General features: G+C 44.3%; 1 protein-coding gene across 5 annotated transcripts in view; it reads right to left on the minus strand.

Annotated features, from left to right (window-relative positions):
* Nucleotides 1-21,848, minus strand: part of KIAA1210 (KIAA1210 ortholog) — a 69,411-nt gene that overhangs the window by 26,218 nt on the left and 21,345 nt on the right. For 3 of the 5 annotated variants that reach the window (XM_085008276.1, XM_021080193.2, XM_085008273.1), the window contains exons 2-6: nucleotides 16,395-16,465; nucleotides 12,424-12,592; nucleotides 6,017-6,143; nucleotides 5,596-5,721; nucleotides 1,147-1,302 (exon numbers count right to left, since the gene is read on the minus strand). In XM_085008276.1, the coding sequence (XP_084864402.1) occupies nucleotides 1,147-1,302; nucleotides 5,596-5,721; nucleotides 6,017-6,143; nucleotides 12,424-12,592; nucleotides 16,395-16,455 (639 nt within the window). In that variant the 5' untranslated portion in view covers nucleotides 16,456-16,465. Of the gene's footprint in view, nucleotides 1-1,146; nucleotides 1,303-5,595; nucleotides 5,722-6,016; nucleotides 6,144-12,423; nucleotides 12,593-16,394; nucleotides 16,466-19,895; nucleotides 20,110-21,848 lie in introns of those variants that run through there. The other 2 variants (XM_085008275.1, XM_085008274.1) reach the window with 2 other exon arrangements.

Genomic DNA, 21,848 nt, shown 5'->3' on the forward strand with positions numbered 1-21,848 from the left:
GGCAAGTATACATCATGAGCAACTGGGAATGTATTTAATGTTTTCATTTCTTTTCTTTATAGTATGTCATTTTTATTGACATCTCTATACAAATTTACATGGCATCTTCTCCTGCTTTCACAAGGTTGCAAACTCTATCCAGCTGTTCTGGAACTGGACAGTGGTGATGGCTGCACAACAGTGTGAATGTGCTTAATGTCACTGAATTGTACACTTAAACATGATACATTTTATGTTATGTGTATTTTACCATGATAAAAAATGTTATCTAATTCAATCCTTCCACCAATTCAGACTGTTCCAGTTCGTCTGACCTAGCGGTATTGTGCATAAAGTGCTTATGGTCACAGCCTAAATTCATAAATCAGTGAGCATCCTGATTCGTACCTATCATCGTGTGCTTTAACTTTGATCCTAACGTAAATGTATCTTGCTGACATTCCTAACTGAAGGCTGCTTCCTTCCACAGAATCTTTTAACATCAAAACAGAGTTTTGTGCTGACTGGCCAATTATCTTCATTATAAATTTCCTTTCTGTTTACTTTCTAGTCCCCAAGGACTAGAACTCTATCTCACTCTAAAAGCCCTCTCAAGGTTCAATAACAACCAATCAAATTAACCACACATTAGTTTGAGAATGTGTTGATACAAACACAATCTACTGATTTTCTGGTTGTTGATGGGCATTCTTTGGTTGGCAAAGCTAGACGCATGAAATACACATACATTCCCTCTCATGTCCAATGATTCTTTCATATGGATATGTGTCTATCAAACAATGCTACATGCCCTAACCTTTGAGATTTGGGCATTTGAAATTGCAGAGGCTTTACTTCCATAAAAGGCTCTAGTGTTCTCTTCATAAAATAGCTGAAAACATCCACAAAGGTTTTTTTTTTTTTTCAGAAATACTCATTGCTTATAAATTAAAGTGATGATTATTTGGTTTGTAGAATTGGACAGAAAATTTTTCTGTAAGCTGCCATGCAAATCAAAAGCTAAGAATGGCAGCTCCTTCCCCAAACATCTCCCTAGTATTGAGCTACTGCAGGAAAAAAGAAAGTGCAAGAAGATTATGCCTCTGACCTGTGCACTTCCTGCAACCTGCAACTTAGGATGCAGCTTGGGATGGAGCTAACGCTCACCTTCTTCAATGTCAAGATCTTGTGTGATGAAACCTTCTTTTGTGGGCTTTTAGGTGACTCATCACCAACAGAGATTTCTTCCAAGTCCTTAGAGATTGTGTCAGATCGGATAAGAGGTGGGCTGATGCTGGGCTGGCGTGGGCACAGGGGTGGGATCTGTCCAGGAAGAGTATAGAAGGAAAAAAGTTAAAATTTGTGTGCCTTCCTCCAAATTACTAGTGTTTTCCTGTTGTTTAATGGTTAGAGGGCTGAAAATCCAAAGTGAAAAAAAAGGGGCAAGGAAAGAACCTCTTACCTCTCTGACTTCACTTCTGGTACCTACTCAAATCAAAGACAAACAGCCTTGGTTCACTTTCTGGGTTGCTGCACACTTTTGCCAATCCCCAAAGACAGAAACTTCAAATCACTTGTTTGATCAAAACCATAATCCCAGTGTTATTTCCTGCTGATTCTATCTATAAATCTTTCTTGAGTCTGATCATTGATTTGATCTTGGGCTTCTCTTTGGGAGTCCAGATCTTGTGGAGGTGAGTCTTTGGGTTATGATCTGGGCTTGACATCCAAACTATAATCCTTAGTCTTATCTTTCCATCATTTCAGGAATTGTCTAAACTGAATCTCGGCTGTGTTGGTTGCTTATCTTAAGCCTGTCAGGATTGATTTTCTAGGATTTTTAGAAAATCTACAGAACGAGTCCTGGTTAGAACTGCTTTACTAGTTTTACTAAAGGGGTAAAATTGATCATTTGGGTTCTTCTTGGGCTTCAGCAGACTTATTTGGTTGCTTCCAGTGTGAAGTTTATGGTACATTTGAATTCGAGGCACTGGTCCCTGCCGTGGTCCTCTTGATGTAGATCAGAATCCCTGATTTTATTTTTAACAAATACTGGCTAAGCAGGCACAATGTTCCTCACCCATTTTAGGCACCAGGCCTACAGCGATGAACAAAACAAAATTCTTGTTGTCATGGAGCTGACATGCTTGATTCTGTCACAGGCTCTGCTTTTGCTCAGGACAGATGACCGTCAAACTTTCAAAGCCAAAGAAAAAGGGCCCCATGAAGTTCTGCTTGTTGGGGTCTCCTGGCCAATGTCTAAGGTGCCCTCTTATTACTACAAGACCCCATTGGGGGGATCTTGAGAAGAGATCTTGGGGATTAAACATCCCCAAATCCAGTTGTAATAATCATTATACTAATGGCACCTAACTTTGACTGAAGGCTTTACTCTGTGTTAATCTTTATTATTTTCTTCCTTTTGCTAGCTTTGGGTTGAGTTTGCTTTGCTCTTTCTAGTTTCTTTTAATTATTATTATTGTTGTTGTTGTTATTTTGCTTTTTAGAGCTGCACCCATGGCATATGGAAGTTCCCAGGCTAGGGGTCCGATCGGAGCTGCAGCTGCCGGCCTACACCGCAGCCACAGCAATGAAGGATCCGAGCTGCATCTGCAACCTACGCCACAGCCTGTAGCAATGCCAGATCCCTGACCCACTGAGCGACATCAGGGATCGAACCCACATCCTCATGGATACTAGTCAGGTTCGTTACTGCTGAGCCACGACAGGAATTCCCAGCTCTTTCTAGTGTCTTAAGCTGGAGAATTAGGTTATTGATTTGAGATCCTTCTCCCTGCCAAGCAGGGAGTGCTCTCCATAGGAGCATTTCACTTAAACCTTACAATTCTTTGAAGCATTTGCTCTGTGGTCGCCATTTTACCCACAGGGAAAACCAGGTCCGAGAAATCACATGACTGGCTCTGCCGCTCACAGTAGCAGAGCAAGCATTTGCAAAGGTCTGCTTGTCTTTAAGGCCCATGTTCTTAACCAGTCTGCACTCCCGTCTCCTAACTACAAGGGCCAGGAAGGGGCTGTCCCATGCTCAAGTTTAGGAAGTTTAAAGGCAACAGCCAGAGAGATGGTGTGGCTGCTTCCTTGAGAAGGGCTACATAGGGAGAGTCGGGTCCCGGCACAAAAGGAAAAACTGTTTTGTAGTTTCAGTTTCTTCAATTGCTGAAATCAGCTTGAGTCAACAAGATGCTAATCATCTGTTATTACCTCTTCCTGTCGATTTGTCCTCAAGTAGAAAGAACATGAAGCATCTTGAAGAGTCATCTAGGCCCTCATATTCCCAACACTTCAGACAGGATATCAGGTCAAAGTCTGGCAGTAGCGTAGGCTCCTCAAAGGTGAAGCCATGCATGTCTAAGTACGCACGGCCACTGCAGTGAAACTGCCAATGGCTCATTAAATCAGTTATGGTTCCTTTGGTTGCCAGCTCCTCTCCTACTTTGAGAACTGTGGTACTTCTAGAGTTAATACCTGCCAATGGGCGCTGACACCCCCCTCTCGGGGGAATGAGGGATACAGGCATTTATCCAATCAAAACAAACAAGAGCTTCGTGGAGTTCCCATCGTGATTCAGGAGTTCCCGTCGTGGCTCAGCAGTTAAGGAATGCGGCTAGGAACCATGAGGTTGTGGGATTGATCCCTGGCCTCGCTCAGTGGGTTACGGATCTGGTGTTGCCGTGAGCTGTGGTGTAGGTCGCAGATGTGGCTCGGATCCCACGTTGCTGTGGCTCTGGCGTAGGCCGGTGGCTACAGCTCCGATTCAACCCCTAGCCTGGGAACCTCCATATGCCGAAGGTGCGGCCCTAGAAAAGACAAAAAGACAAAAAAAAAAAAGTGGTTCAGTCTTGGTATTTCTGACAGAAGTGTATACCTGGATTTCCTCGCCCACAATCTCCCAGGTGCTCTGAATATCACTTAATCCATTAAGAATCCTGCCCCTTCAGGGACCCAGCCATTGGCCAATTCCATAGTACTCCAGCTTCTATGCCACACTGAGTGTCAGCACACTCGACTTCATGCCATCAACTACCCTGTCATTTACGAATGTCACCTTGGCACTTAAGGGAAGTTTCTCACGCAAAAGTCAATCTGGTTGTTGATGACTGTGCTTCTGCTAACACCCTATTCTATCTCCAGCCCTGTTTCCCAGGGGAGGGACTAAGGGAGCCGGCCAAAAGCATGAGGCCCAAATCAGAAAGTTAAGAACGCTTGTCTTTGGGCTATTGGGGCTTTCCTCCTCCCCTTCATTGTGACAGGAAATGCCGCTGGCATCCTTTCCTTATCTTTGTAAAATGGACTATCTCTGCTGTACAAGTCTCTCCTTTGCTGGGACTGAGAGGAAAGAGAGAAAGAGGAGTCCAGGAAACAGGTCTCCCCTTCCTGAATATGAGAAATAACCCCATGGCATTTGGTCATCTGTACCTAGATTTTTTTCCACTAGGTGCCAAAGGAGTACAGACAAGCAAAAGCTGGTGTTGATGTGGTTTTTTTTTTTTTTAGGTGGGGGTTGGCCTTTGGGGGGGGGGCACATCCACAGCATATGGAAGTTCCCAAGCTAGGGGTCGAATTGGAGCTGCAGCTGCCAGATTACACCACAGTCACAGCCATGCAGGACCCAAGCTGCATCTGCGACCTACACCACAGCTCACAGCAACGCCGGATCCTTAACCCACTGAGGGAGGCCGGGGATCAAACCTGTGTCCTTGTGGATGCTAGTTGGGTTCTTTACTGCTGAGCCACGATGGGAATTCCTGGTGTTAATGTTTTAAACTGAAGACTGGAAAGTTCAGGGAAGTGACTGTTCCTGCTGGAGTGCAAGAGGGCAACCATCTGCTGACCTAGGGGCTGCTTTACAAACTAACATCAGCGCCACTGTCTGCGTCTCCATCCTTCATGGCTAATGTACCCAGAAGAACTTCCACACACAGTATGAAAATCAGAGCGAGACATGGGGTCTTAAGCAGGCATGCCAGAAATAAGCCCCAGTTATCTTTCGCCAAATGCTAAATAATCAACCCCCTAGTGGAGAAGGGTCTCCTCCTCTGTGTGGCCCCCCTGGTTACACAGGGATCTTTGGGGATAATCCAACCCGCAAGCCAAAAGGAGGAATGTAGCTGCCAGGGTTATCTTCCTGGCAATACCTCTGACTCCCCCTGGAGCATTTCTAGATCAGAGCTCCATTGACTGAACAATGGCTAGGATCGGCTGGAGGTAAAAGACTGCCCTATGTGCATGTTGCATTTTACAGAGACTAAAGATGTGCCCTCCTTCCTGGTGCGGCCGAGACAGAAAGGTTGAACATCTTAGAGATTGGGGTGATGGAAAGACAATGGGTTTCGAGGTCAACGCATCTGGGTCAGATTTCCAGGTCTACCCCTAACTGTCTGAGTGAGCTTGAGCAATCTCTTGAATCTCTCTGAGTCTTTAGTCAATGCTCACAAGCAACCCTTTGAGGTCGACGGTAATATTATACCCATTGCAGACGAGGAAATGAAGGCTCAGAGAGGTTAAGCAATCCCTCTAAAGTCACAGAGCCAATACGCACAGAGCAAGAATTCAAGCCTAGGTGCATCCGTCTGGCTTTGAACACGTCTGCTCTATTACCTCAGTGATCTTGGAGCCTGCAACCCAGACGCCACTTCTGGACGCATATTGGGGCCCAGCTCCAAACACAGCTCCATGCATACTGCCAGTTCCAGCTCTTGGCAGAGTCCTAAAAACAAGAGATCTCTGTGGAAGAAAGAAAAAACATGGGGATTGGAGTGCCTGCACATTAACAGTGGAAAGCATTGCTGGGGTATGTCAAGAGAAGTGAATATGGAGATACCAGCCAACACTGTGTGCCAGGCGCTAGGGAAGCACATCATATATTTATACATTCTGTCATTCAGTGTTTACAACAGTGGGGTAGAATCAGCTGAGAGGCAGGTCCAAATTCCTCCCTTCTCATTTTTTTGGCCGTACAGGGGTAGAGAATGGAAGAGGAGTAATCCAATTAGGCACTGCTGATCACGTTCACTGTTACCTGCAGAGATCTGCCTCTCTGGATCTCTAGAAAGGGGCATATTTTGCTTGCTGATCTTTGCAGCTCAGGCTCCACCATGAAGATGCTGTCATAGGACAGGGATTTGTTCCCCATGCTGCTCTTGGCCCTGAACAAGAAGGAAAAGGTCCTATGAAAGTAGCCAGGGGCCGTAGGAACCAAAAACACATGTGTGTCTGCAACATGGCCTCCTATAGACACCTCAGAAGCATGTATGCTGACACAGGAAGTTGTCTGTGAGCTATCGAGTGACAAAAGAAAGAATAGTGTTATGATCCCATGCATATATTATATACACATATAGTTTATGTTCATAGAGAAAAGTCTGGAAGAATATCCACCAAATTGTTAGTGATGGTTCTCTCCGAAGGATGGCACTAGGAACAGGAGAGGTACTGTTATTTTCTACTTTGTGTACTTCTGCATACATTTGATTTTTTTAAATGATCAACACATATCTTTTTTATATAGTGGCTTTACTGAGCTACCGTTTACATACCATAAAATTCATCACTGCTGAAGGAAGTACAAAATTCAGTAATGGCAACACTGTGGAATAGAAGGGGAGACCCTGAGTCTTACAGTTATTAAGGTGAGAGTTATAAAAGATCTTTCATACCTAATTTCTCTTTAGTGTTTTTGTTTCGATTTAAAATATCGAATATCAGCCCACATGCTGGATACTTTTATTCACCAGGTCTTTTCTTCTTTCACGCAAGGGTTCTGTGCTATATCTGTCCTTTCAAAGTCATCTTATGCACCAACCCTATCCCACTCCCACCTCCAGCTTGCAAAACCCATATGGAAATACCTTCTGATGTGGAATGGAGCCAGGCTGATGACACTTACATTAAGACAAATTAGGAGAAAATTAGATGCAAACGAAAGGCTAAAAGGCACAAAAGACACCTTTGGGGATGTGGGGCTATATTTCCCTTTTTAAAAATGTTAACCAGAAGTTCGCGTCGTGGCGCAGTGGTTAACGAATCTGACTAGGAACCAAGAGGTTGCAGGTTCGGTCCCTGCCCTTGCTCAGTGGGTTAACGATCCGACGTTGCCAGGAGCTGTGCTGTAGCTTGCAGACGCGGCTCGGATCCCGCGTTGCTGTGGCTCTGGCGTAGGCCAGTGGCTACAGCTCCGATTGGACCCCTAGCCTGGGAACCTCCATATGCCGCAGGAGCAGCCCAAGAAATATCAAAAAGACAAAAAAAAAAAAAAAAAAGTTAACCAAAGACAACTCACAAAAAGAACACTACAAACCAATATATCTTAGGAATATAGATGCAAAAATCTTCAATAAAATACTAGCAATCTGAATCCAGCAACAAATAAAACGAATTATACACTGTGACCAAGGGAGACTTGTAAGGAATGCAAGATTAAGAGATGAAAATCAATTAATGTAATATATCATATCAATAGAATAGAAACAAAAACCACATCATCACTTAAATAGATGCAGAAAAAGCATCTGGAAAAATTCAACACCTTTCCATGAAAAATGGACTCAATTCTGATGGAGAACATCTGTGGAAACCCACAGCTGATATCATCATGACGAATGACTGAAGGCTCCCTCCCTCAGATCAGGAACAAGCCAAGCACGTCTGCTCTCACCTCTTCTATTCAACATTGTGCTGGAGGTGTCAGCAGGGAAATCAGCTAAGAAAATGAAGCCATCCATACTGGACAGGAAGAAGTGAAATTATCTCTAATCACAGATGATATTTATAAAACTCCTAAGGAACCTATTAAAAACTACTAGAGCTAATAAACAGGTTCAGCAAGATTGTAGGATACAAGACCAACATAAAAAATTGATTGTATTTCTCTATATTTGCAATGAACAACCTGAAAGTGAAATTAAGAAAACACTTCCATTTACAATACCATTAAAAAATAATAAAATACGAGCTGACCCAGAGGGTATTATGCTAAGTGCAGTAAGTCAGACAGAGAAAGACACACACCATGTGATCTCACTTACATGTGGAATCTAAAAAAACAAAACGAACAAAACAGAAACAGAATTATAGATACAGACAGCAAACTGGTGGTTGTCAGATGGGAGGCATGGAGGTTGGGTGAAATAGGTGAAGAGGATTAAGAGATACAAACTCTCAGGTTTAAAATAAATGTCATGAGGATGTAATATACTGCATAAGAAATATAGTCAATAATAGTGCAATAATTTTGTGTGGTGACGGGTGGTTACTAGACTTATAGCGATCATAATGTATTTGTCAAATCACTATGTCGTATACCTGAAAGTAACATGATATTGTATATCAACTATACTTCAATTAAATCTTTTTATTTTGTTATAAAAAATTAAAAAATAAAAAAATTTAATAATACACAATGAAAGATCAGAAAGAGAAACCAAGGAAACAATCCCATTTACCATCACATCAAAAAGAATAAAACACCTAGGAATAAACCTACCAAGGGAGACAAAAGACCCATACTCTGGGGAGTTCCCATCGTGGCGCAGTGGTTAACGAATCCGACTAGGAACCATGAGGTTGAGGGTTCGATCCCTGGCCTTGCTCAGTGGGTTAAGGATCCGGCGTTGCCGTGAGCTGCTGTGTAGGTTGCAGACGCGGCTTGGATCCCGCGTTGCTGTGGCTCTGGCGTGGGCCGGTGGCTGCAGCTCCGATTCGACCCCTAGCCTGGGAACCTCCAATATGCCATGGGAAGTGGCCCTCGAAAAGGCAAAAAGACAAAAAAAAAAAAAAAAACCCATACTCTGAAAACTATGACAATGATGAAAGAAATCCAAGGTAACACAAACATACCATGCTCTTGGATTGGAAGAATCAACATTCTCAAAATGGCTATACTACACAGGCAATCTACAGATTCAATGCAATCCCTACAAAATTACCAATGGCATTTTTTTATAGAACTCGAGCAAAAAATTTCAAAATTTGTATGGAAACACAAAAGACCCAAATAGGCAAAGCACTCCTGAGAAAGAAAAACGGAGCTGGAGGAATCAGGCTTCCTGACTTCAGACTTCTTGACTTCTTAGTGGCAATAGTATCTTAGATATGATGCCAAAAGCTTACACAACGAAGGAAAAATAGATAAATGGATTTCATCAAAATTAAAAGCTTTCGTACCTCAAAGAATACTAGCAAGAAAATGAAAAGACAACCCACATAAAAGAAAGAAATATTGTATATCTGATAAGGAACTTGTATCTAGAATACATAAGGAAATCTTAGAATTCCATAATAAAAATAGAAAAGAATGCAATTTTGTCATTTGCAGCACCATGGATGGACTTGCAGGGCACTATGCTAAGTGAGATAGCTCAGACAGAGGAAGACAAATACTTTATGATAGCACTTATATGTGAAGCCTAAAAAACACAACGAATGTGAATAAAACAAAAAAGAAGCAAACACAGATAGAGAGAACAAACTGGTTACCAGTGGGGAGAGGGGAGGGGGAGGGGCAGTATAGGAGGAGGGGAGAAAAAGGGTTATTATGGGATTATATGAAATCATGTGTGTGAAACTTTTGAAAGTTGTAAGGCACTATACAAAGTCTTTTATTCAATAAGAATGAATAAATAAAAATATAGATAACCTGATTTAAAATGGGCAGAAGAGCCAGGGAAATAAAAATTCAAATTATAATGAAACCCCACCTTATACCCACTAAAACGGCTAGAAGCAAAAATTCAGATGACAAGCACTGGCAAGGTTGCGGAGAAGTTGGTACCCCCATACACTGCTGGTAGGGATGGAAAATCATGTAGATAGTTTGGCAAACAGTCTGGTGGTCCTTTGAAAAATTAGACATCAAATCACCATGTGACCCAGCAACTCAACTTCTAGGTATATACCCAAGAGAAATTAAAATACATCTAAAACTATATCCATCGCCAAACTTGTACACAAATCTTCACAGCAGCGTTCTTCATAGTAGCCAAAAGGTGGAAATAACCCAAATATCTGTCAACTGATGAGTGAAATATTCCCATGCAATGGAATACAATTCAGTATATAAAGGAATAAAGTACTGATACAGGCTACGACATGGATGACTCCTGAAAACATGCTAAGGGAATCAAGCCAGTTACAAAAGACCACATAGCCAGAGTAAGCGAATTTATAGAGGCAAAAAGTAGATACATGGTCACCTAGGATTAGAGTGGGGTTAAGGAGGAATGGGCGCAGGGGTGCTTTTAGGGAGAGATGAAAATGTTTTAAAATTAATTTTAACATTTCATATATTTTTTGCATTTATTATCCTTATTACCAAACAATACATGCAGGTTGGCACTTGAAAAAAACCATCTTTCAATGGTCACCAGAGTAGCAGCCCAGGCACTGCAGGCTGGCACCCACACTGTCCCTGTGAGCCTGTCTGACCTCGAGACATGCACATGGGATATTTGATCATGACACACTCTGAGGACAATCTGGTGTTATGGGGCACCTCTGCTGAGGTGGCATGTGGGCCAGCCAGAGAGGAGACGAGGCAGATGTCTACCACTTTGTATTAAACTCCTACCCACCTTTTCCCTAAAACTCTGCTCTCCAGGTGGCCTTGGCGGTGAAGGCAAGATGCTCGGCTTGATTGAAACAGAAAACGAATGTGACTCTAGAGACACAGTTCATGGGCGTATAGCACTGACGCAGCATTGGGACAGCAATGTTTCCAGACACGCTGTATCTACACATGCACTCGCTGTGCACCCTAAGTTATACTCAGCAAATTTGTGCTCCTTGCAAAAAGAACCCCCCAAAACAAAAAAACCCATCTCGGGTCCTTAGAAAAACACCCTTCCTCATATATGAACGAGTTCATGAACTCGGGCCCTCTTACCCTCTCTCTCTCTATCCCTCCCTTTCCCCCCACCCCCTCGAGGTCACGTCTACACATCCTTTTAGTCTGCATCAATTACACGCACCATTTCGGAGCAAGAGGGACAAGTAAAGAGGGGAAATGGAGAACTTTGGCAGAGACAGCCCTTGCCAATTTGTAGAGACAAAGCAGAGCAAACCCCAACTCCCCTCTCTCATCCCATCCTCTGGTTTTTTTGTAGGGCTGGTCTCAGTCTCCTTAGACCTGTGAGGCAATGGTCTGTAAGGGTGAGATTTGAGAGATAAGAGATGAATGCCTCTGTGCAAAACCATCTCTCTCACCAGCAAAGCTATCTGAAATTCCTCACTTACTATTTTTCTGTCTTTGTAGGGCCGCACCCGTGGTATATGGAGGTTCCCAGGCTAGGGGTCCAATTGGAGCCGTAGCTGCCAGCCTACACCACAGTCACAGCAATGCAGGGTCCGAGCCATGTCTGTGACCTACACCACAGCTCACGGCAACGCCGGATCCTTAACCCACTGAGCGACGCCAGGGATCAAACCTGCAACCTCATGGGAGCTAGTCAGATTCGTTTCTGCTGAGCCACAATGGGAACTCCTGAAATTCCACACTTTCAATGAATTCACTTCATTCATGAAGGTCCTTTCTAAGGGCCCGATTGTGCATTAATGGGCAGTATAACATGTTCGCTAATGGTCCCATTGCCTCCACGCAAAGCCTTGAGGGAATGGCTAGCAGGACACATGAGCTCTTTGAGAAGTCCAGAAAAGTCTGGCGTTTAAGGCCAAGGGAACAGACCCAAGTGGAACTCCATAGAGGGGGGCTCTGATTGATTCGGGAACAGCTGGGGGTACCGGGCATTCAGATTTTCCCCAATAAGGTGTGGAAGTTGGGGCTTCAAAGATGAAAATCTGAATAGGAGCGGTGGTGGTGGCTGAGAAACAGTCTTCCCCATACCTTCTGTGACCAGTTACGGCATCCCCCCCACACCTCCAGCTCCTGGTGGGGGGAGAACTGAAGTTGGCTTCTTTGGCTTGCTCGCTTATTTGTTTGGACGGTAACACAGAGATTTCCTCTTTATGCCCCAACCCAGCTAGATGGCTTCACTACCTAAGACTTTAATCACACATGCCAAGGTCTAGAGCATGAGAGCTGGGCAAGCAAACCAGATGGAGCCTCCTGAATGATGGGGGCCATCCTTACCTTTGGAAAAGACGCCTCCAGCTCCTCACTGGTGAAGGCCCCACACCTCAGGTCATTGTAGCTGTGAGCGTCTCACCCAGGGCTCTTGGGGAGTGGGGTGTGCATGTGTCACGCTCCAACCCACTGAGCCGTGCAGCCCGGACAGCAAGCAGACACAGAGGAGCACAGGCAAAGGGCCCGGGACATGGCTGCGTTGGCGATGGCCGCAGACCCAGCTGCCACAGGGAGGGAGGCCAAGAGTCCCTGGGACCAAAGCCCCACTGGTGATTTTGGTGGCCCAAGGGGGACCTGGACCCAGTTACCTGCCCCTTGCTCTGCCCCCCGCACCCCCCACCTGAGCTTACCTAGGCTTGATGTGTTGACTTTCCAGAACTTGCTTCAGAGAAGAGATGTTAATATTACCGCTGGAGAAGCTCGGTTTGAGCTCCCTCTCTCCCTGGGCATCTTCAGGCTCTTTTTTCTTCTTCTTGCCAAAAAAGCTCTTGAAGGCTTTAAATTTGGATTTCTTCTTTCCTGGAAGTTAGAAGTGAAAGTGAGGCAGAGTGTGAGAGTGGAAGGGAAGACAGGAGAGGAAAGGCCTTCGTGATGGGAATGAGGACTCTGATCCCAGAGGCCCGGCAGGTCTTGGCTCCCGCCTCCAGTGCCCACAGCACCATTCCGCTGGTTTGTTCTCTGCTTGATAACTCAGTAACCAAGTGTCTGAGCTTCTGGTGAAAGCAGAAGCTCAGGCCCCAGCTGGTGGCCTTTGGGCAGCCTCTATTCAGGCCCAGATCAGCAGGCATTCACTTGCCTCTCAATTTCAACTATTAACACACACCTCTTACTTGGCCCTAAGAAGTTTGTTCATATGCAGCGATTATTGGGCCACCGTACGCATGTGGTACCCCTGGCCCCCAACTCCATCCCAGGGACTGGAGCCAAGCTCCACATGTGACAAACATTTCAGGATCCTTGGAAATCCATGTGGGAGTTGGTACTGCCCAACCCGTGTGCTGAAAGGATGCAGACCCAAGGAGTGAGTGCAGTCGTGTTGGTGCAGTCAGGGAAGTCCTTCCTCAAGGAAGGCATTTATGAGCAAGGGAGAGAGCTGGGAATTGGAAAGAAAGGGCTACTGGGAAAAGAAGTTGCTTCTGCAAAAGGCTTGATGAAATCAGAGACCAAAGGCTTTTGCATGGAAGGTGTGTGTGTGGGGGGGGGGTATGCATTGTGCATGTTTTTCCATTATTGCTGATTGGTTCAGATTATCTGCAGGGCTGCTGCCCTCTGCACATGCAGATAATGGAAAGTTTGTTCTATTTATAATTAAAAAAAATTTTTTTTGCCTTTTTGTCTTTTTAGGGCCACACCTGCGGCATATGGAGGTTCTCAGGCTAGGGGTCCAATCGGAGCTGCAGCCACCAACCTATGCCAGAGCCACAGCAATGCAGGATCCAAGCCACGTCTGCAACCTACACCACAGCTCATGGCAACGCTGGATCCTTAACCCACTGAGCGAGGCCAGGGATCGAACCTGCATCCTCATGGATGCTAGTGCAGTTCATTAACCGCTGAGCCATGACAGGAACTCCCATGCCCTATCTATGCTGTCTCCCCAGTGCACCTATGCAGAAGCACACTCTGGGAAATACAGAAGTAGGGCTCCTTCTAGCTCAGAAATGCTATGGCCTGTTTGTGTCCTGATGACTTCTGGACCTGCCTATTAGAAGGGTTTCTAACTGCAAGGCCTGCCTTAAGTCCAGTTTCCTCCCATCCCTACAATTCCCGCTCCTCTCTGTACACCTAAAACTTGACCGTTGGCACCAAGAGTTTTGCATCTGAGTGTTCTCTGATCTGCATATTCATTCATTTGTTTACCTATTCAATGAAGGTTTATTAAGGTCAAGCACTTACTTATGTTTGGGTTTCAATTTGAAAGGAATAAGACACAGTTCTACCTCTTAGCTACTGTCCCCCACATCAAGGCTGCAGGCAAGCCTTCTTTAGCATCCTCTTCAGTAACCAGCATGGTGCAAAGCATTCAGTAACAACGGAATTCATCGAGGGGTGCAGAATACCAACACGGCTTGTCACTTCCCTTAAATTAAGGTCAGTGAGCAGAGCCATTCTTAAGCATCCTGTAATTTAAACACAGGCCCTTATTGGGGTTGATATAAATTGTAAATAATGTAGCAAAGAGCTGGGCATAGGATCTGGCATATAGTAAATGCTAATGAATGGGAGCTAGAATTAGGGAATTGATAATGGTCTATTAAGACCAGATTCAATTCCATCTGTAGAATTGATCCATGAATTCTACCCATCCTAGTCTATCTATCTATCAATAAGGGGAACCATCCCATACCTACAACTCAATAGTGAACTCTAAAATACACATGCCTAGAAGCAGAAGCCACCATGGGGTAGGAAAATGAGAGAAGACTGCAGGATGTATGTCTGATAGTGGTTACTCATGTAACTTCAGTTTTGAATGATTTGAGGAATTGCTCATCTACTAGGATGTGCCTATATAGGGTCATGGTTGGGATAAACTTGGCAAGTCTACCTTGAGATAGAATAAAGCATGAAGATATAACAGGAAATATCTATTTTCTCACGTTTCCTTCTTGAATTTAATTTAATTTAATTTAATTAATTTATTTATTTATTTTTATTTTTATTTTTATTTTTTTTGGCCATGCCTGAAGCATTTGGAAGTTCCTAGGCCAGGGATCGAACCTGCACCACAGCAGCGACCCAAGCCACTGCAGGGACAATGCCAGATCCTTAACCCACTGTGCCACAAGAGAACTCCTCCTTCTTTAATTTTTTAAGGAAAAAAATTAAACTAATTTCTATGATGATAAATTATTTCAAATGATGTTTGCCCTCATAGAACTATTGTGCAGATTCACTGAGAAAGTGCTGAAAAATATACAGGACAGACTAGGCTGGCTCTAAAATAGTCATATTTTGTTCTTTGGGCTTCTTCTTAATCCCCACCCCTGTGCTGGGCAAATGATTTCTAAAATCTATGAAATAGTGAGACATTTTTATGTAAAATCCTAATTCCTGTACTATGCTAATTACTATAATCAGTTTTTTGCTGGAAAATATTTACCAACTAGATCTCTGGGGAAAATGCCCTTATTTGTAGCGTTCCCCTATTTCTGTGATATAAATGCTCCCATCACAGTCAATTTCAAGCTACCAATGTGACATTTGGAAAGAGATGTACACGGACTCCTGAGCTAGTGTGAGGAGGTTCCCAAACTAGGGGTCCAATCGAAACTACAGCTGATGGCCTACACCACAGCCACCAGAACGTGGGATCTGAGCTGAGTCTGCGACCTACACCACAGCTCATGGCAATGCCGGATCCTCAAGCCACTGAGCGAGGCCAGGGATTGAACCTGCGTCCTCATGGATGCTAGTCAGATTCGTTTCTGCTGAGCCACAATAGGAATTCCCTCAAACACACTCTAAATCACTCCTGCCCAGTGAGGACTCCCCTGGGCAGGGTCTCCACCGCCATTTTTCAAACAGCAGTGAGATTTATTGACTCTTGACAGGTGGATCTCTTTCTGGCCTCCTGAAAGGAGAATAGCTTTCCAAGTCTTCTGCACCATACGCTGCTAAGAAAATTCAGTAAAAATCAAAGAACACAGTGAACAGTTAAATTCAGGTCCATGTTTACGTTCACTGTCTTATCTTATGTCTTACGGTTCCGTCTGCCCAACGTCCACACTTTTTTTCAGTGTCGGTAAAGTTCATCATTGTTCAGCGACCTTTGCCTCTCTATTATCCCACTCATGGTCTCCTATCACTCATAGGTGGCACCATCATTTAGGCAATGGATACACATCTGAGTAGGTTTTGCAAAAAGAACATTTTTGTCAGTTGATTCCCATTTAACAGAAGCCTATGGTGGCGTCTTTTGTCACTATCCCCCCCTTTACTCTTCAAATTACAAATTTATTTATTGGTTAAATCTGGATTACCATCTACAACACAACCCCCCCCCCTTGAACCCCTCAGATTATGACCTTCTCTGAAATTTTTTCTGATTAAGCAGAAACATTTCATCTGCCTTAGTAAGTAGACCATGGCAACCACCCCCAAAGAAGATTGCAGGGCCTAGACCAAACTCTTTTGACTATCGGAGTTTGAGATGAAAGAGGAGGGATTAGAAGATGGAAAAGTAAATATGGACTGAGCCTAGGGTCATTAGAAATTTGATATGAACTTTTTTTTTCTTGTGACTTGATTCTTTTTCCTAGGGGTTAAACATAGTAAACAAATCTAGTTCTAGTTATCAAGGTTTTATTGGATTACTTACCCTCATCACTGGGCTCCAGAACTTCCATACTGCTAGAAACTTCACTTAGTGATTCAGCCATAGTAAAATCACTACAATAAAATAGAGAGCAAAAACCAAACGATCATTTGATATCCAGGACATCACATAGGCATTTTACCCTACACTTTATGCTTCAGTTAGATTCTTCAACTATGCAAGAAAAGACAGACAAAGAGAATTGCCATTAGAGAGAATTACCCTTCCTTAAAAAATACAATGATTCCATGTATATGAAATGTCTAGATTAGGCAAACACATCAACACAGAAAGTGTCTTACTTAGGACCGGAAGGCTGAATTCCTTTCTTTGAGTATTAAGGGTATAGGGTTTATTTTTGAGGTGATGACAATGCTCTAAAATGAATTGTGGTGATGGTTGCACAAATCTTTGAATAAAATAAAAAGGATTGAATAGTATACCTTAAGTAGATGAATTGTATAATATGCAACTTATAGCTCAATAAAGCTGTTACCCCCCCCCAGAAAAGACAAGTGTACAAAATATGATCTATTGCTTTGTGTTGGGGGTCCATTAGATTTGGAGGCCTGTTACTATTCATGCGTGTGCCCAGGGAGACAAAATTGTATGGATAAGCCATGAGGAAAAAAAAATGGAGATATTTGATTACATAAAAAAATGTTAAGATTTTGGCCAAAAAAAAGAAGAGTCAAAAAAATTAACAAACCAGGAAGTAATACTTACAATGAATATAGATACACAGGCGAATTTCCTTAATTTGTCAAGACCACATATAAATCAATAAAAGCCAAACAAAGGATACAACAGGCAGTTTACAGAAAAAGAAACATAAAGGCTCGGTGTCACTCATAAGTAAAAACAAATATAAACCAAAATTTTTTTTTTTTTTTTTGGTCTTTTTGTCTTTTGTTGTTGTTGTTGTTGTTGCTATTTCTTGGGCCGCTCCCACGGCATATGGAGGTTCCCAGGCTAGGGGTTGAATCGGAGCTGTAGCCACCGCCCTACGCCAGAGCCACAGCAACGCGGGATCAGAGCCGCGTCTGCAACCTACACCACAGCTCACAGCAACGCCGGATCGTTAACCCACTGAGCAAGGGCAGGGACCGAACCCACAACCTCATGGTTCCTAGTCGGATTCGTTAACCACTGCGCCACAACAGGAACTCCTAAACCAAAATATTAAGTTAACATTTTCATCTATCAGATTGTCAAAAAGTTCTAAAGTTGATGATGTTCCATGCTGACAAGGATGGGAAAAAACGGATCCTCTCATACATTTTGGAGTGTAAATGCTCTCTGAAGAGCAATTTCGCCATATCCAAATTGAAAAAATACACATACCTTTTGATCCAGTAGCATCACTGCTAGAACTTTACCCTGTAGATACCCTCACACTTGAACACAAAAATATGCACGCAAGAATGTTTATCGCAGCATCGTTTTAAATGCCCTAAATGGGAAACAACTGTAGTGACCATCGAAAAGCTAATTCTCCCATGACTCTGATTCTGGGTCACAGGAGAATGATCCGTTCCTGTGTTCCTTTCCAGTAGTGCAGATAATCAATTGAGAGTCAACTGTACATTCTCCAATCAATCTAGCCTCCTATCGAAAGCCAGGGATGATGGGTCTAGGGAAGCATGTCAGTTGATAATCAAATTTTTATAAATCAATGCTGACATTTTTGATGGGAGTTTTGTGTGGAGGGGAGGGAGGTCTGATTGGCGCCATAACTCAAAGTAAGGATGTTATATTCATACACAAGAGCATTGTGGAGAGGCGAGCAGAGACTGCGTTGACTGTAGCTCCACTTGGGATCTTGCTGTGATTGACTTAAGTATCCTTATGTGGGATTCAGTAGGTTCTGGAGCCAACCTCCCTTCCCCAGATATGTTCTGATCCCAGAAATAGTCAAGATACCGTTGCTGTTTCATGGATGGGCCACAGACCATCTAGCCGTGTCAGCCCCTGATACTTCTCTGGAGCTAGAGAGGGGTGACCCCAGGCTCTGAGGTTAAGGCAAACTTGAGCGATCACCCGGTGAGACTGACTGAGGCCTTGGAGAGCATAAGCTTCCAAACCACAGGAAGAGCTGACAGGGTCCTTGGTGTCAAGATAGCTTCAGCCCCTCTCACTGAGAAGCCCTGCAGTTCCCGCGCAGTGTGTGTTCTTGCTCGCTGCAATGAGTAATGAACCCAGCCCGTTCAACAGCAGGTGTGTTTCAGGTGGGCTTAGGCTGAAAGGTATTGACCCTCGATTCAAGTCCTTCAAACTCTATGAGCTGATACCACGATTCTGCCTGAGGATGACAACCCCAGGCCCACACGATGCTCGATAATTACTGTGTGCGTGCACACACACACACGCGCGCACACACACACGCACACACACAAATTCCATCTGGAGATCTGGAAGGAGCAAAGGGGCAGGGAAATTCAGAAGCCCCTCAGAAATTCAGCAGGAGAACAGGAACAACTGACATCACCAGTGAGTCCCCAGGCCATCGGTACAGACACAGCAGCACCCCTGCCCCTGCCACTAAGCAAGGCTTCTTATCCACAGGGGAAATAAACCACCTCTGAGCTTTAGAGAAGCCCATGGGAAAGGAGCCCGTTTTCCAAAATACCAGGCCATCGCAGGCTAACCTTGTCCTTGACACACCACTGCCAGGGGTAGAAGGACAAAGGGGAATGACAGCTAAAGAGAAAACTATGAAAGTCAAAGGTGAACAAAGAAAGGGGGCATTGTGGAGGCTAATGGAATCATTCAATTCAACTAACTTCTTTTTTATGTTATGGCCATACCGTCAGCATATGGAAGTTCCCAGGCCAGAGACTGAATCTGAGCTGCAACTGCGGCAACACTGGATCCTTTAACCCATGGTGCTGGGCTGGGGGTCGAACGCACACCTCCACAGCAACTGCAGCTGTTGCAGTGGAATTCTTAACCCACTGTGCCATAGTGGAAACTCCGATTTAACTAACTTTTTTTTTTTTTTTTTTTTTTTTTTTTTTTTTTGCTTTTTAAGGCTGCCCCTGCAGCACATGGAGGTTCCCAGGCTATGGCTCGAATCAGAGCTGTAACCACCAGCCTACACCACAGCCACAGCAACACCAGATGAGCCGCATCTGCGACCTACACCACAGCTCATGGCAATGCCGGATCCTTAACCCGCTGAGGGAGGTCAGGGATTGAACCCACAACCTCATGCTTCCTAATCGGATTCGTTTCCGCTGCACCATGACGGGAACTCCCTGATTTAACTAACTTGAGTTTAGACTGTCTCAAATTCTTTCTGGAATACTTGCCTTATTTCCCCAACTGAGGGCCTTGAGGCCAGTACCACCAGCAGCTGAGCTGTCTCCCCGTCCAAACCAACCAAGCAAAAACCATAACAAAACATGCACTTTTCCCCTTGAGTCAAACTCCTCTTCCCGTTACCGCTCATGTCTCTACATCTCTCTAAAACCAAAGTCTAAAGAGTCATCTATCTATATTTACCGTCTTTATGTCTTCACTTCTTACTCTTTGGAGTTCTCTCCAGCCGGCCTGCCAAATCCAACTGCTTCCAAACCACTCCACCAAAACTGCCCTTGTTCAATCCCACTGGCAATTACTTGATCTCCCAGCAGCATGTGACACTCCCTCTTTTTTGAATAATTTAATCACTTGCCTTCTGAACATTGCACTCCCTTAATTTTCCTCCCACCCCATTGGCTGTGCCTTCTCAACTTCCTCTGCTGTATCTTTCTTCTTTCTGCATATTTGAAATGTTGTAGCATTTAAGGGCTCTACCCTTGGCCCTTTTCTTCATCTGCAGTCATTTCCCAGACCAGGGCCATCAACAGAAATGTTAACAGGAGCCACAATGGCAAGCCACCTCTGTAATTTTAAATTTTTTAGTAGCTACACTTTAAAAAAGCAGAAAGACATGGGTGAGCAAAAACACTTTTGAGAACGTGTTTTATTGAACTCAGTAGAACCAAAATATGATCATTTTAATATGTAATTGTTATTAACAACATATTAGCTAGATATTTCAGGTTCTTTTTTTTTATACTAAGTCTTAGAAATCTGGTTTTGCCTTTTACATGTGTAGCGCATCTCAGTTCCGGGGGAGCCACACTTCAAGCGCTCAGTAGACCCATGGGGCTAGTGACTACCACATTCTAGGTGCTTGCATTCAGACCTTATAAAAACTGTATACACACTGGACTCCAAAAGTTCTCTCTCTAGACTGGACCTCATCCCTGAACTCCATATTCCTATAACTAATTGTCTCATCAACATCTCCTCCCAACAGTGCTCATCAAACGCTTGGGTCCCCTCACACTCACTCCTGGGTTTATGTCATCTGGCCCCACGCCCATGCCCCACCCCACCCCCAACCACCAATTCTGCTACCCTCCTCCTTTCTCCCTCTGCTCTAGCCTCACTGGCCGTCTTGCCAATCTCCAATGCACTCATTCCCCTTTCAATCTCAGGAGCTTTGCATTGGCAGCTCCTTCTGCCTGGAAGACTCTTCCCCCAGCTAGTGGCATGGCTGCCTCCTTTAGAGCGTTCAAGTCAGCTCAGAGGTTACCGTCCAGAGAGAACCTCCACAATCATCCTAGTTAAAGCATCCCATTATCCTTCACTGAGCTCTGCACAGCCGCATCGCGATCTAAAATGATATTCTCTATCAACTGAATTCGTTTCTCATCTGTCTCCTCTGCCAGAATGTAAATTCCATTAGGACAGGGGCCTGGCCCGTGTTGTGCATCACTGGATCGCCCAGCCCCCTTCCACTATGAACACTGCTTTAGGAAGAACACAAGTTGCTGGTCTCTCAAGCGGGTTGTCAGCGGACTTTCCTGACCCTCCGGAGGATGTCTCCAACTCCTTTTATTTTTTTTTAAATTTATTTATTTATTTTTCCGCTGTACAGCATGGGGGTCAAGTTACACTTACATGTATACATTTTTCCCCCACCCTTTGTTCTGTTGCAATATAAGTATCTAGACATAGTTCTCAATGCTACTCAGCAGGATCTCATTGTAAATCCATTCCAAGTTGTATCCGATAACCCCAAGCTCCCGATCCCTCCCACTCCCTCCAACTCCTTTTAAATACGGCTGGGCAGTGCCCTCAGCCAGCTGTGTGTGTTAAGCATCCGCCAACCAGTGGATGAAAAGTCTTGGAGTTGATCTTTCCGAGGCAGGATGCCAGGGTGGAGGGTGGGGGAGGGCGCAGCTACTTCTGGAGAAAGTGTCGGATGCCAACTCCCGGAGGAACCAGGGTGGGCTCCCCCTGAAATGAAAGTATAAGAAAGGACCCCACTTCCCCTTATTAGCTGTAAAATAAGCTCATCGCTTTGCCTTGCCTGAGGTGGGCCAGTTGTTTTGTTGGCTGGTTGTTTTTTTCCGGCTGTGCCCACGGCATGAAGAAGTTCCCAGGCCAGGGATCACACCTGCG

Source organism: Sus scrofa, chromosome X (assembly GCF_054392235.1).
Source record: "Sus scrofa isolate SSC_HxYL_T2T_F1_AM1 chromosome X, Sscrofa_HxYL_maternal_Yorkshire_Landrace_v2.0, whole genome shotgun sequence".
NCBI classification, from domain to species: domain Eukaryota; kingdom Metazoa; phylum Chordata; class Mammalia; order Artiodactyla; family Suidae; genus Sus; species Sus scrofa.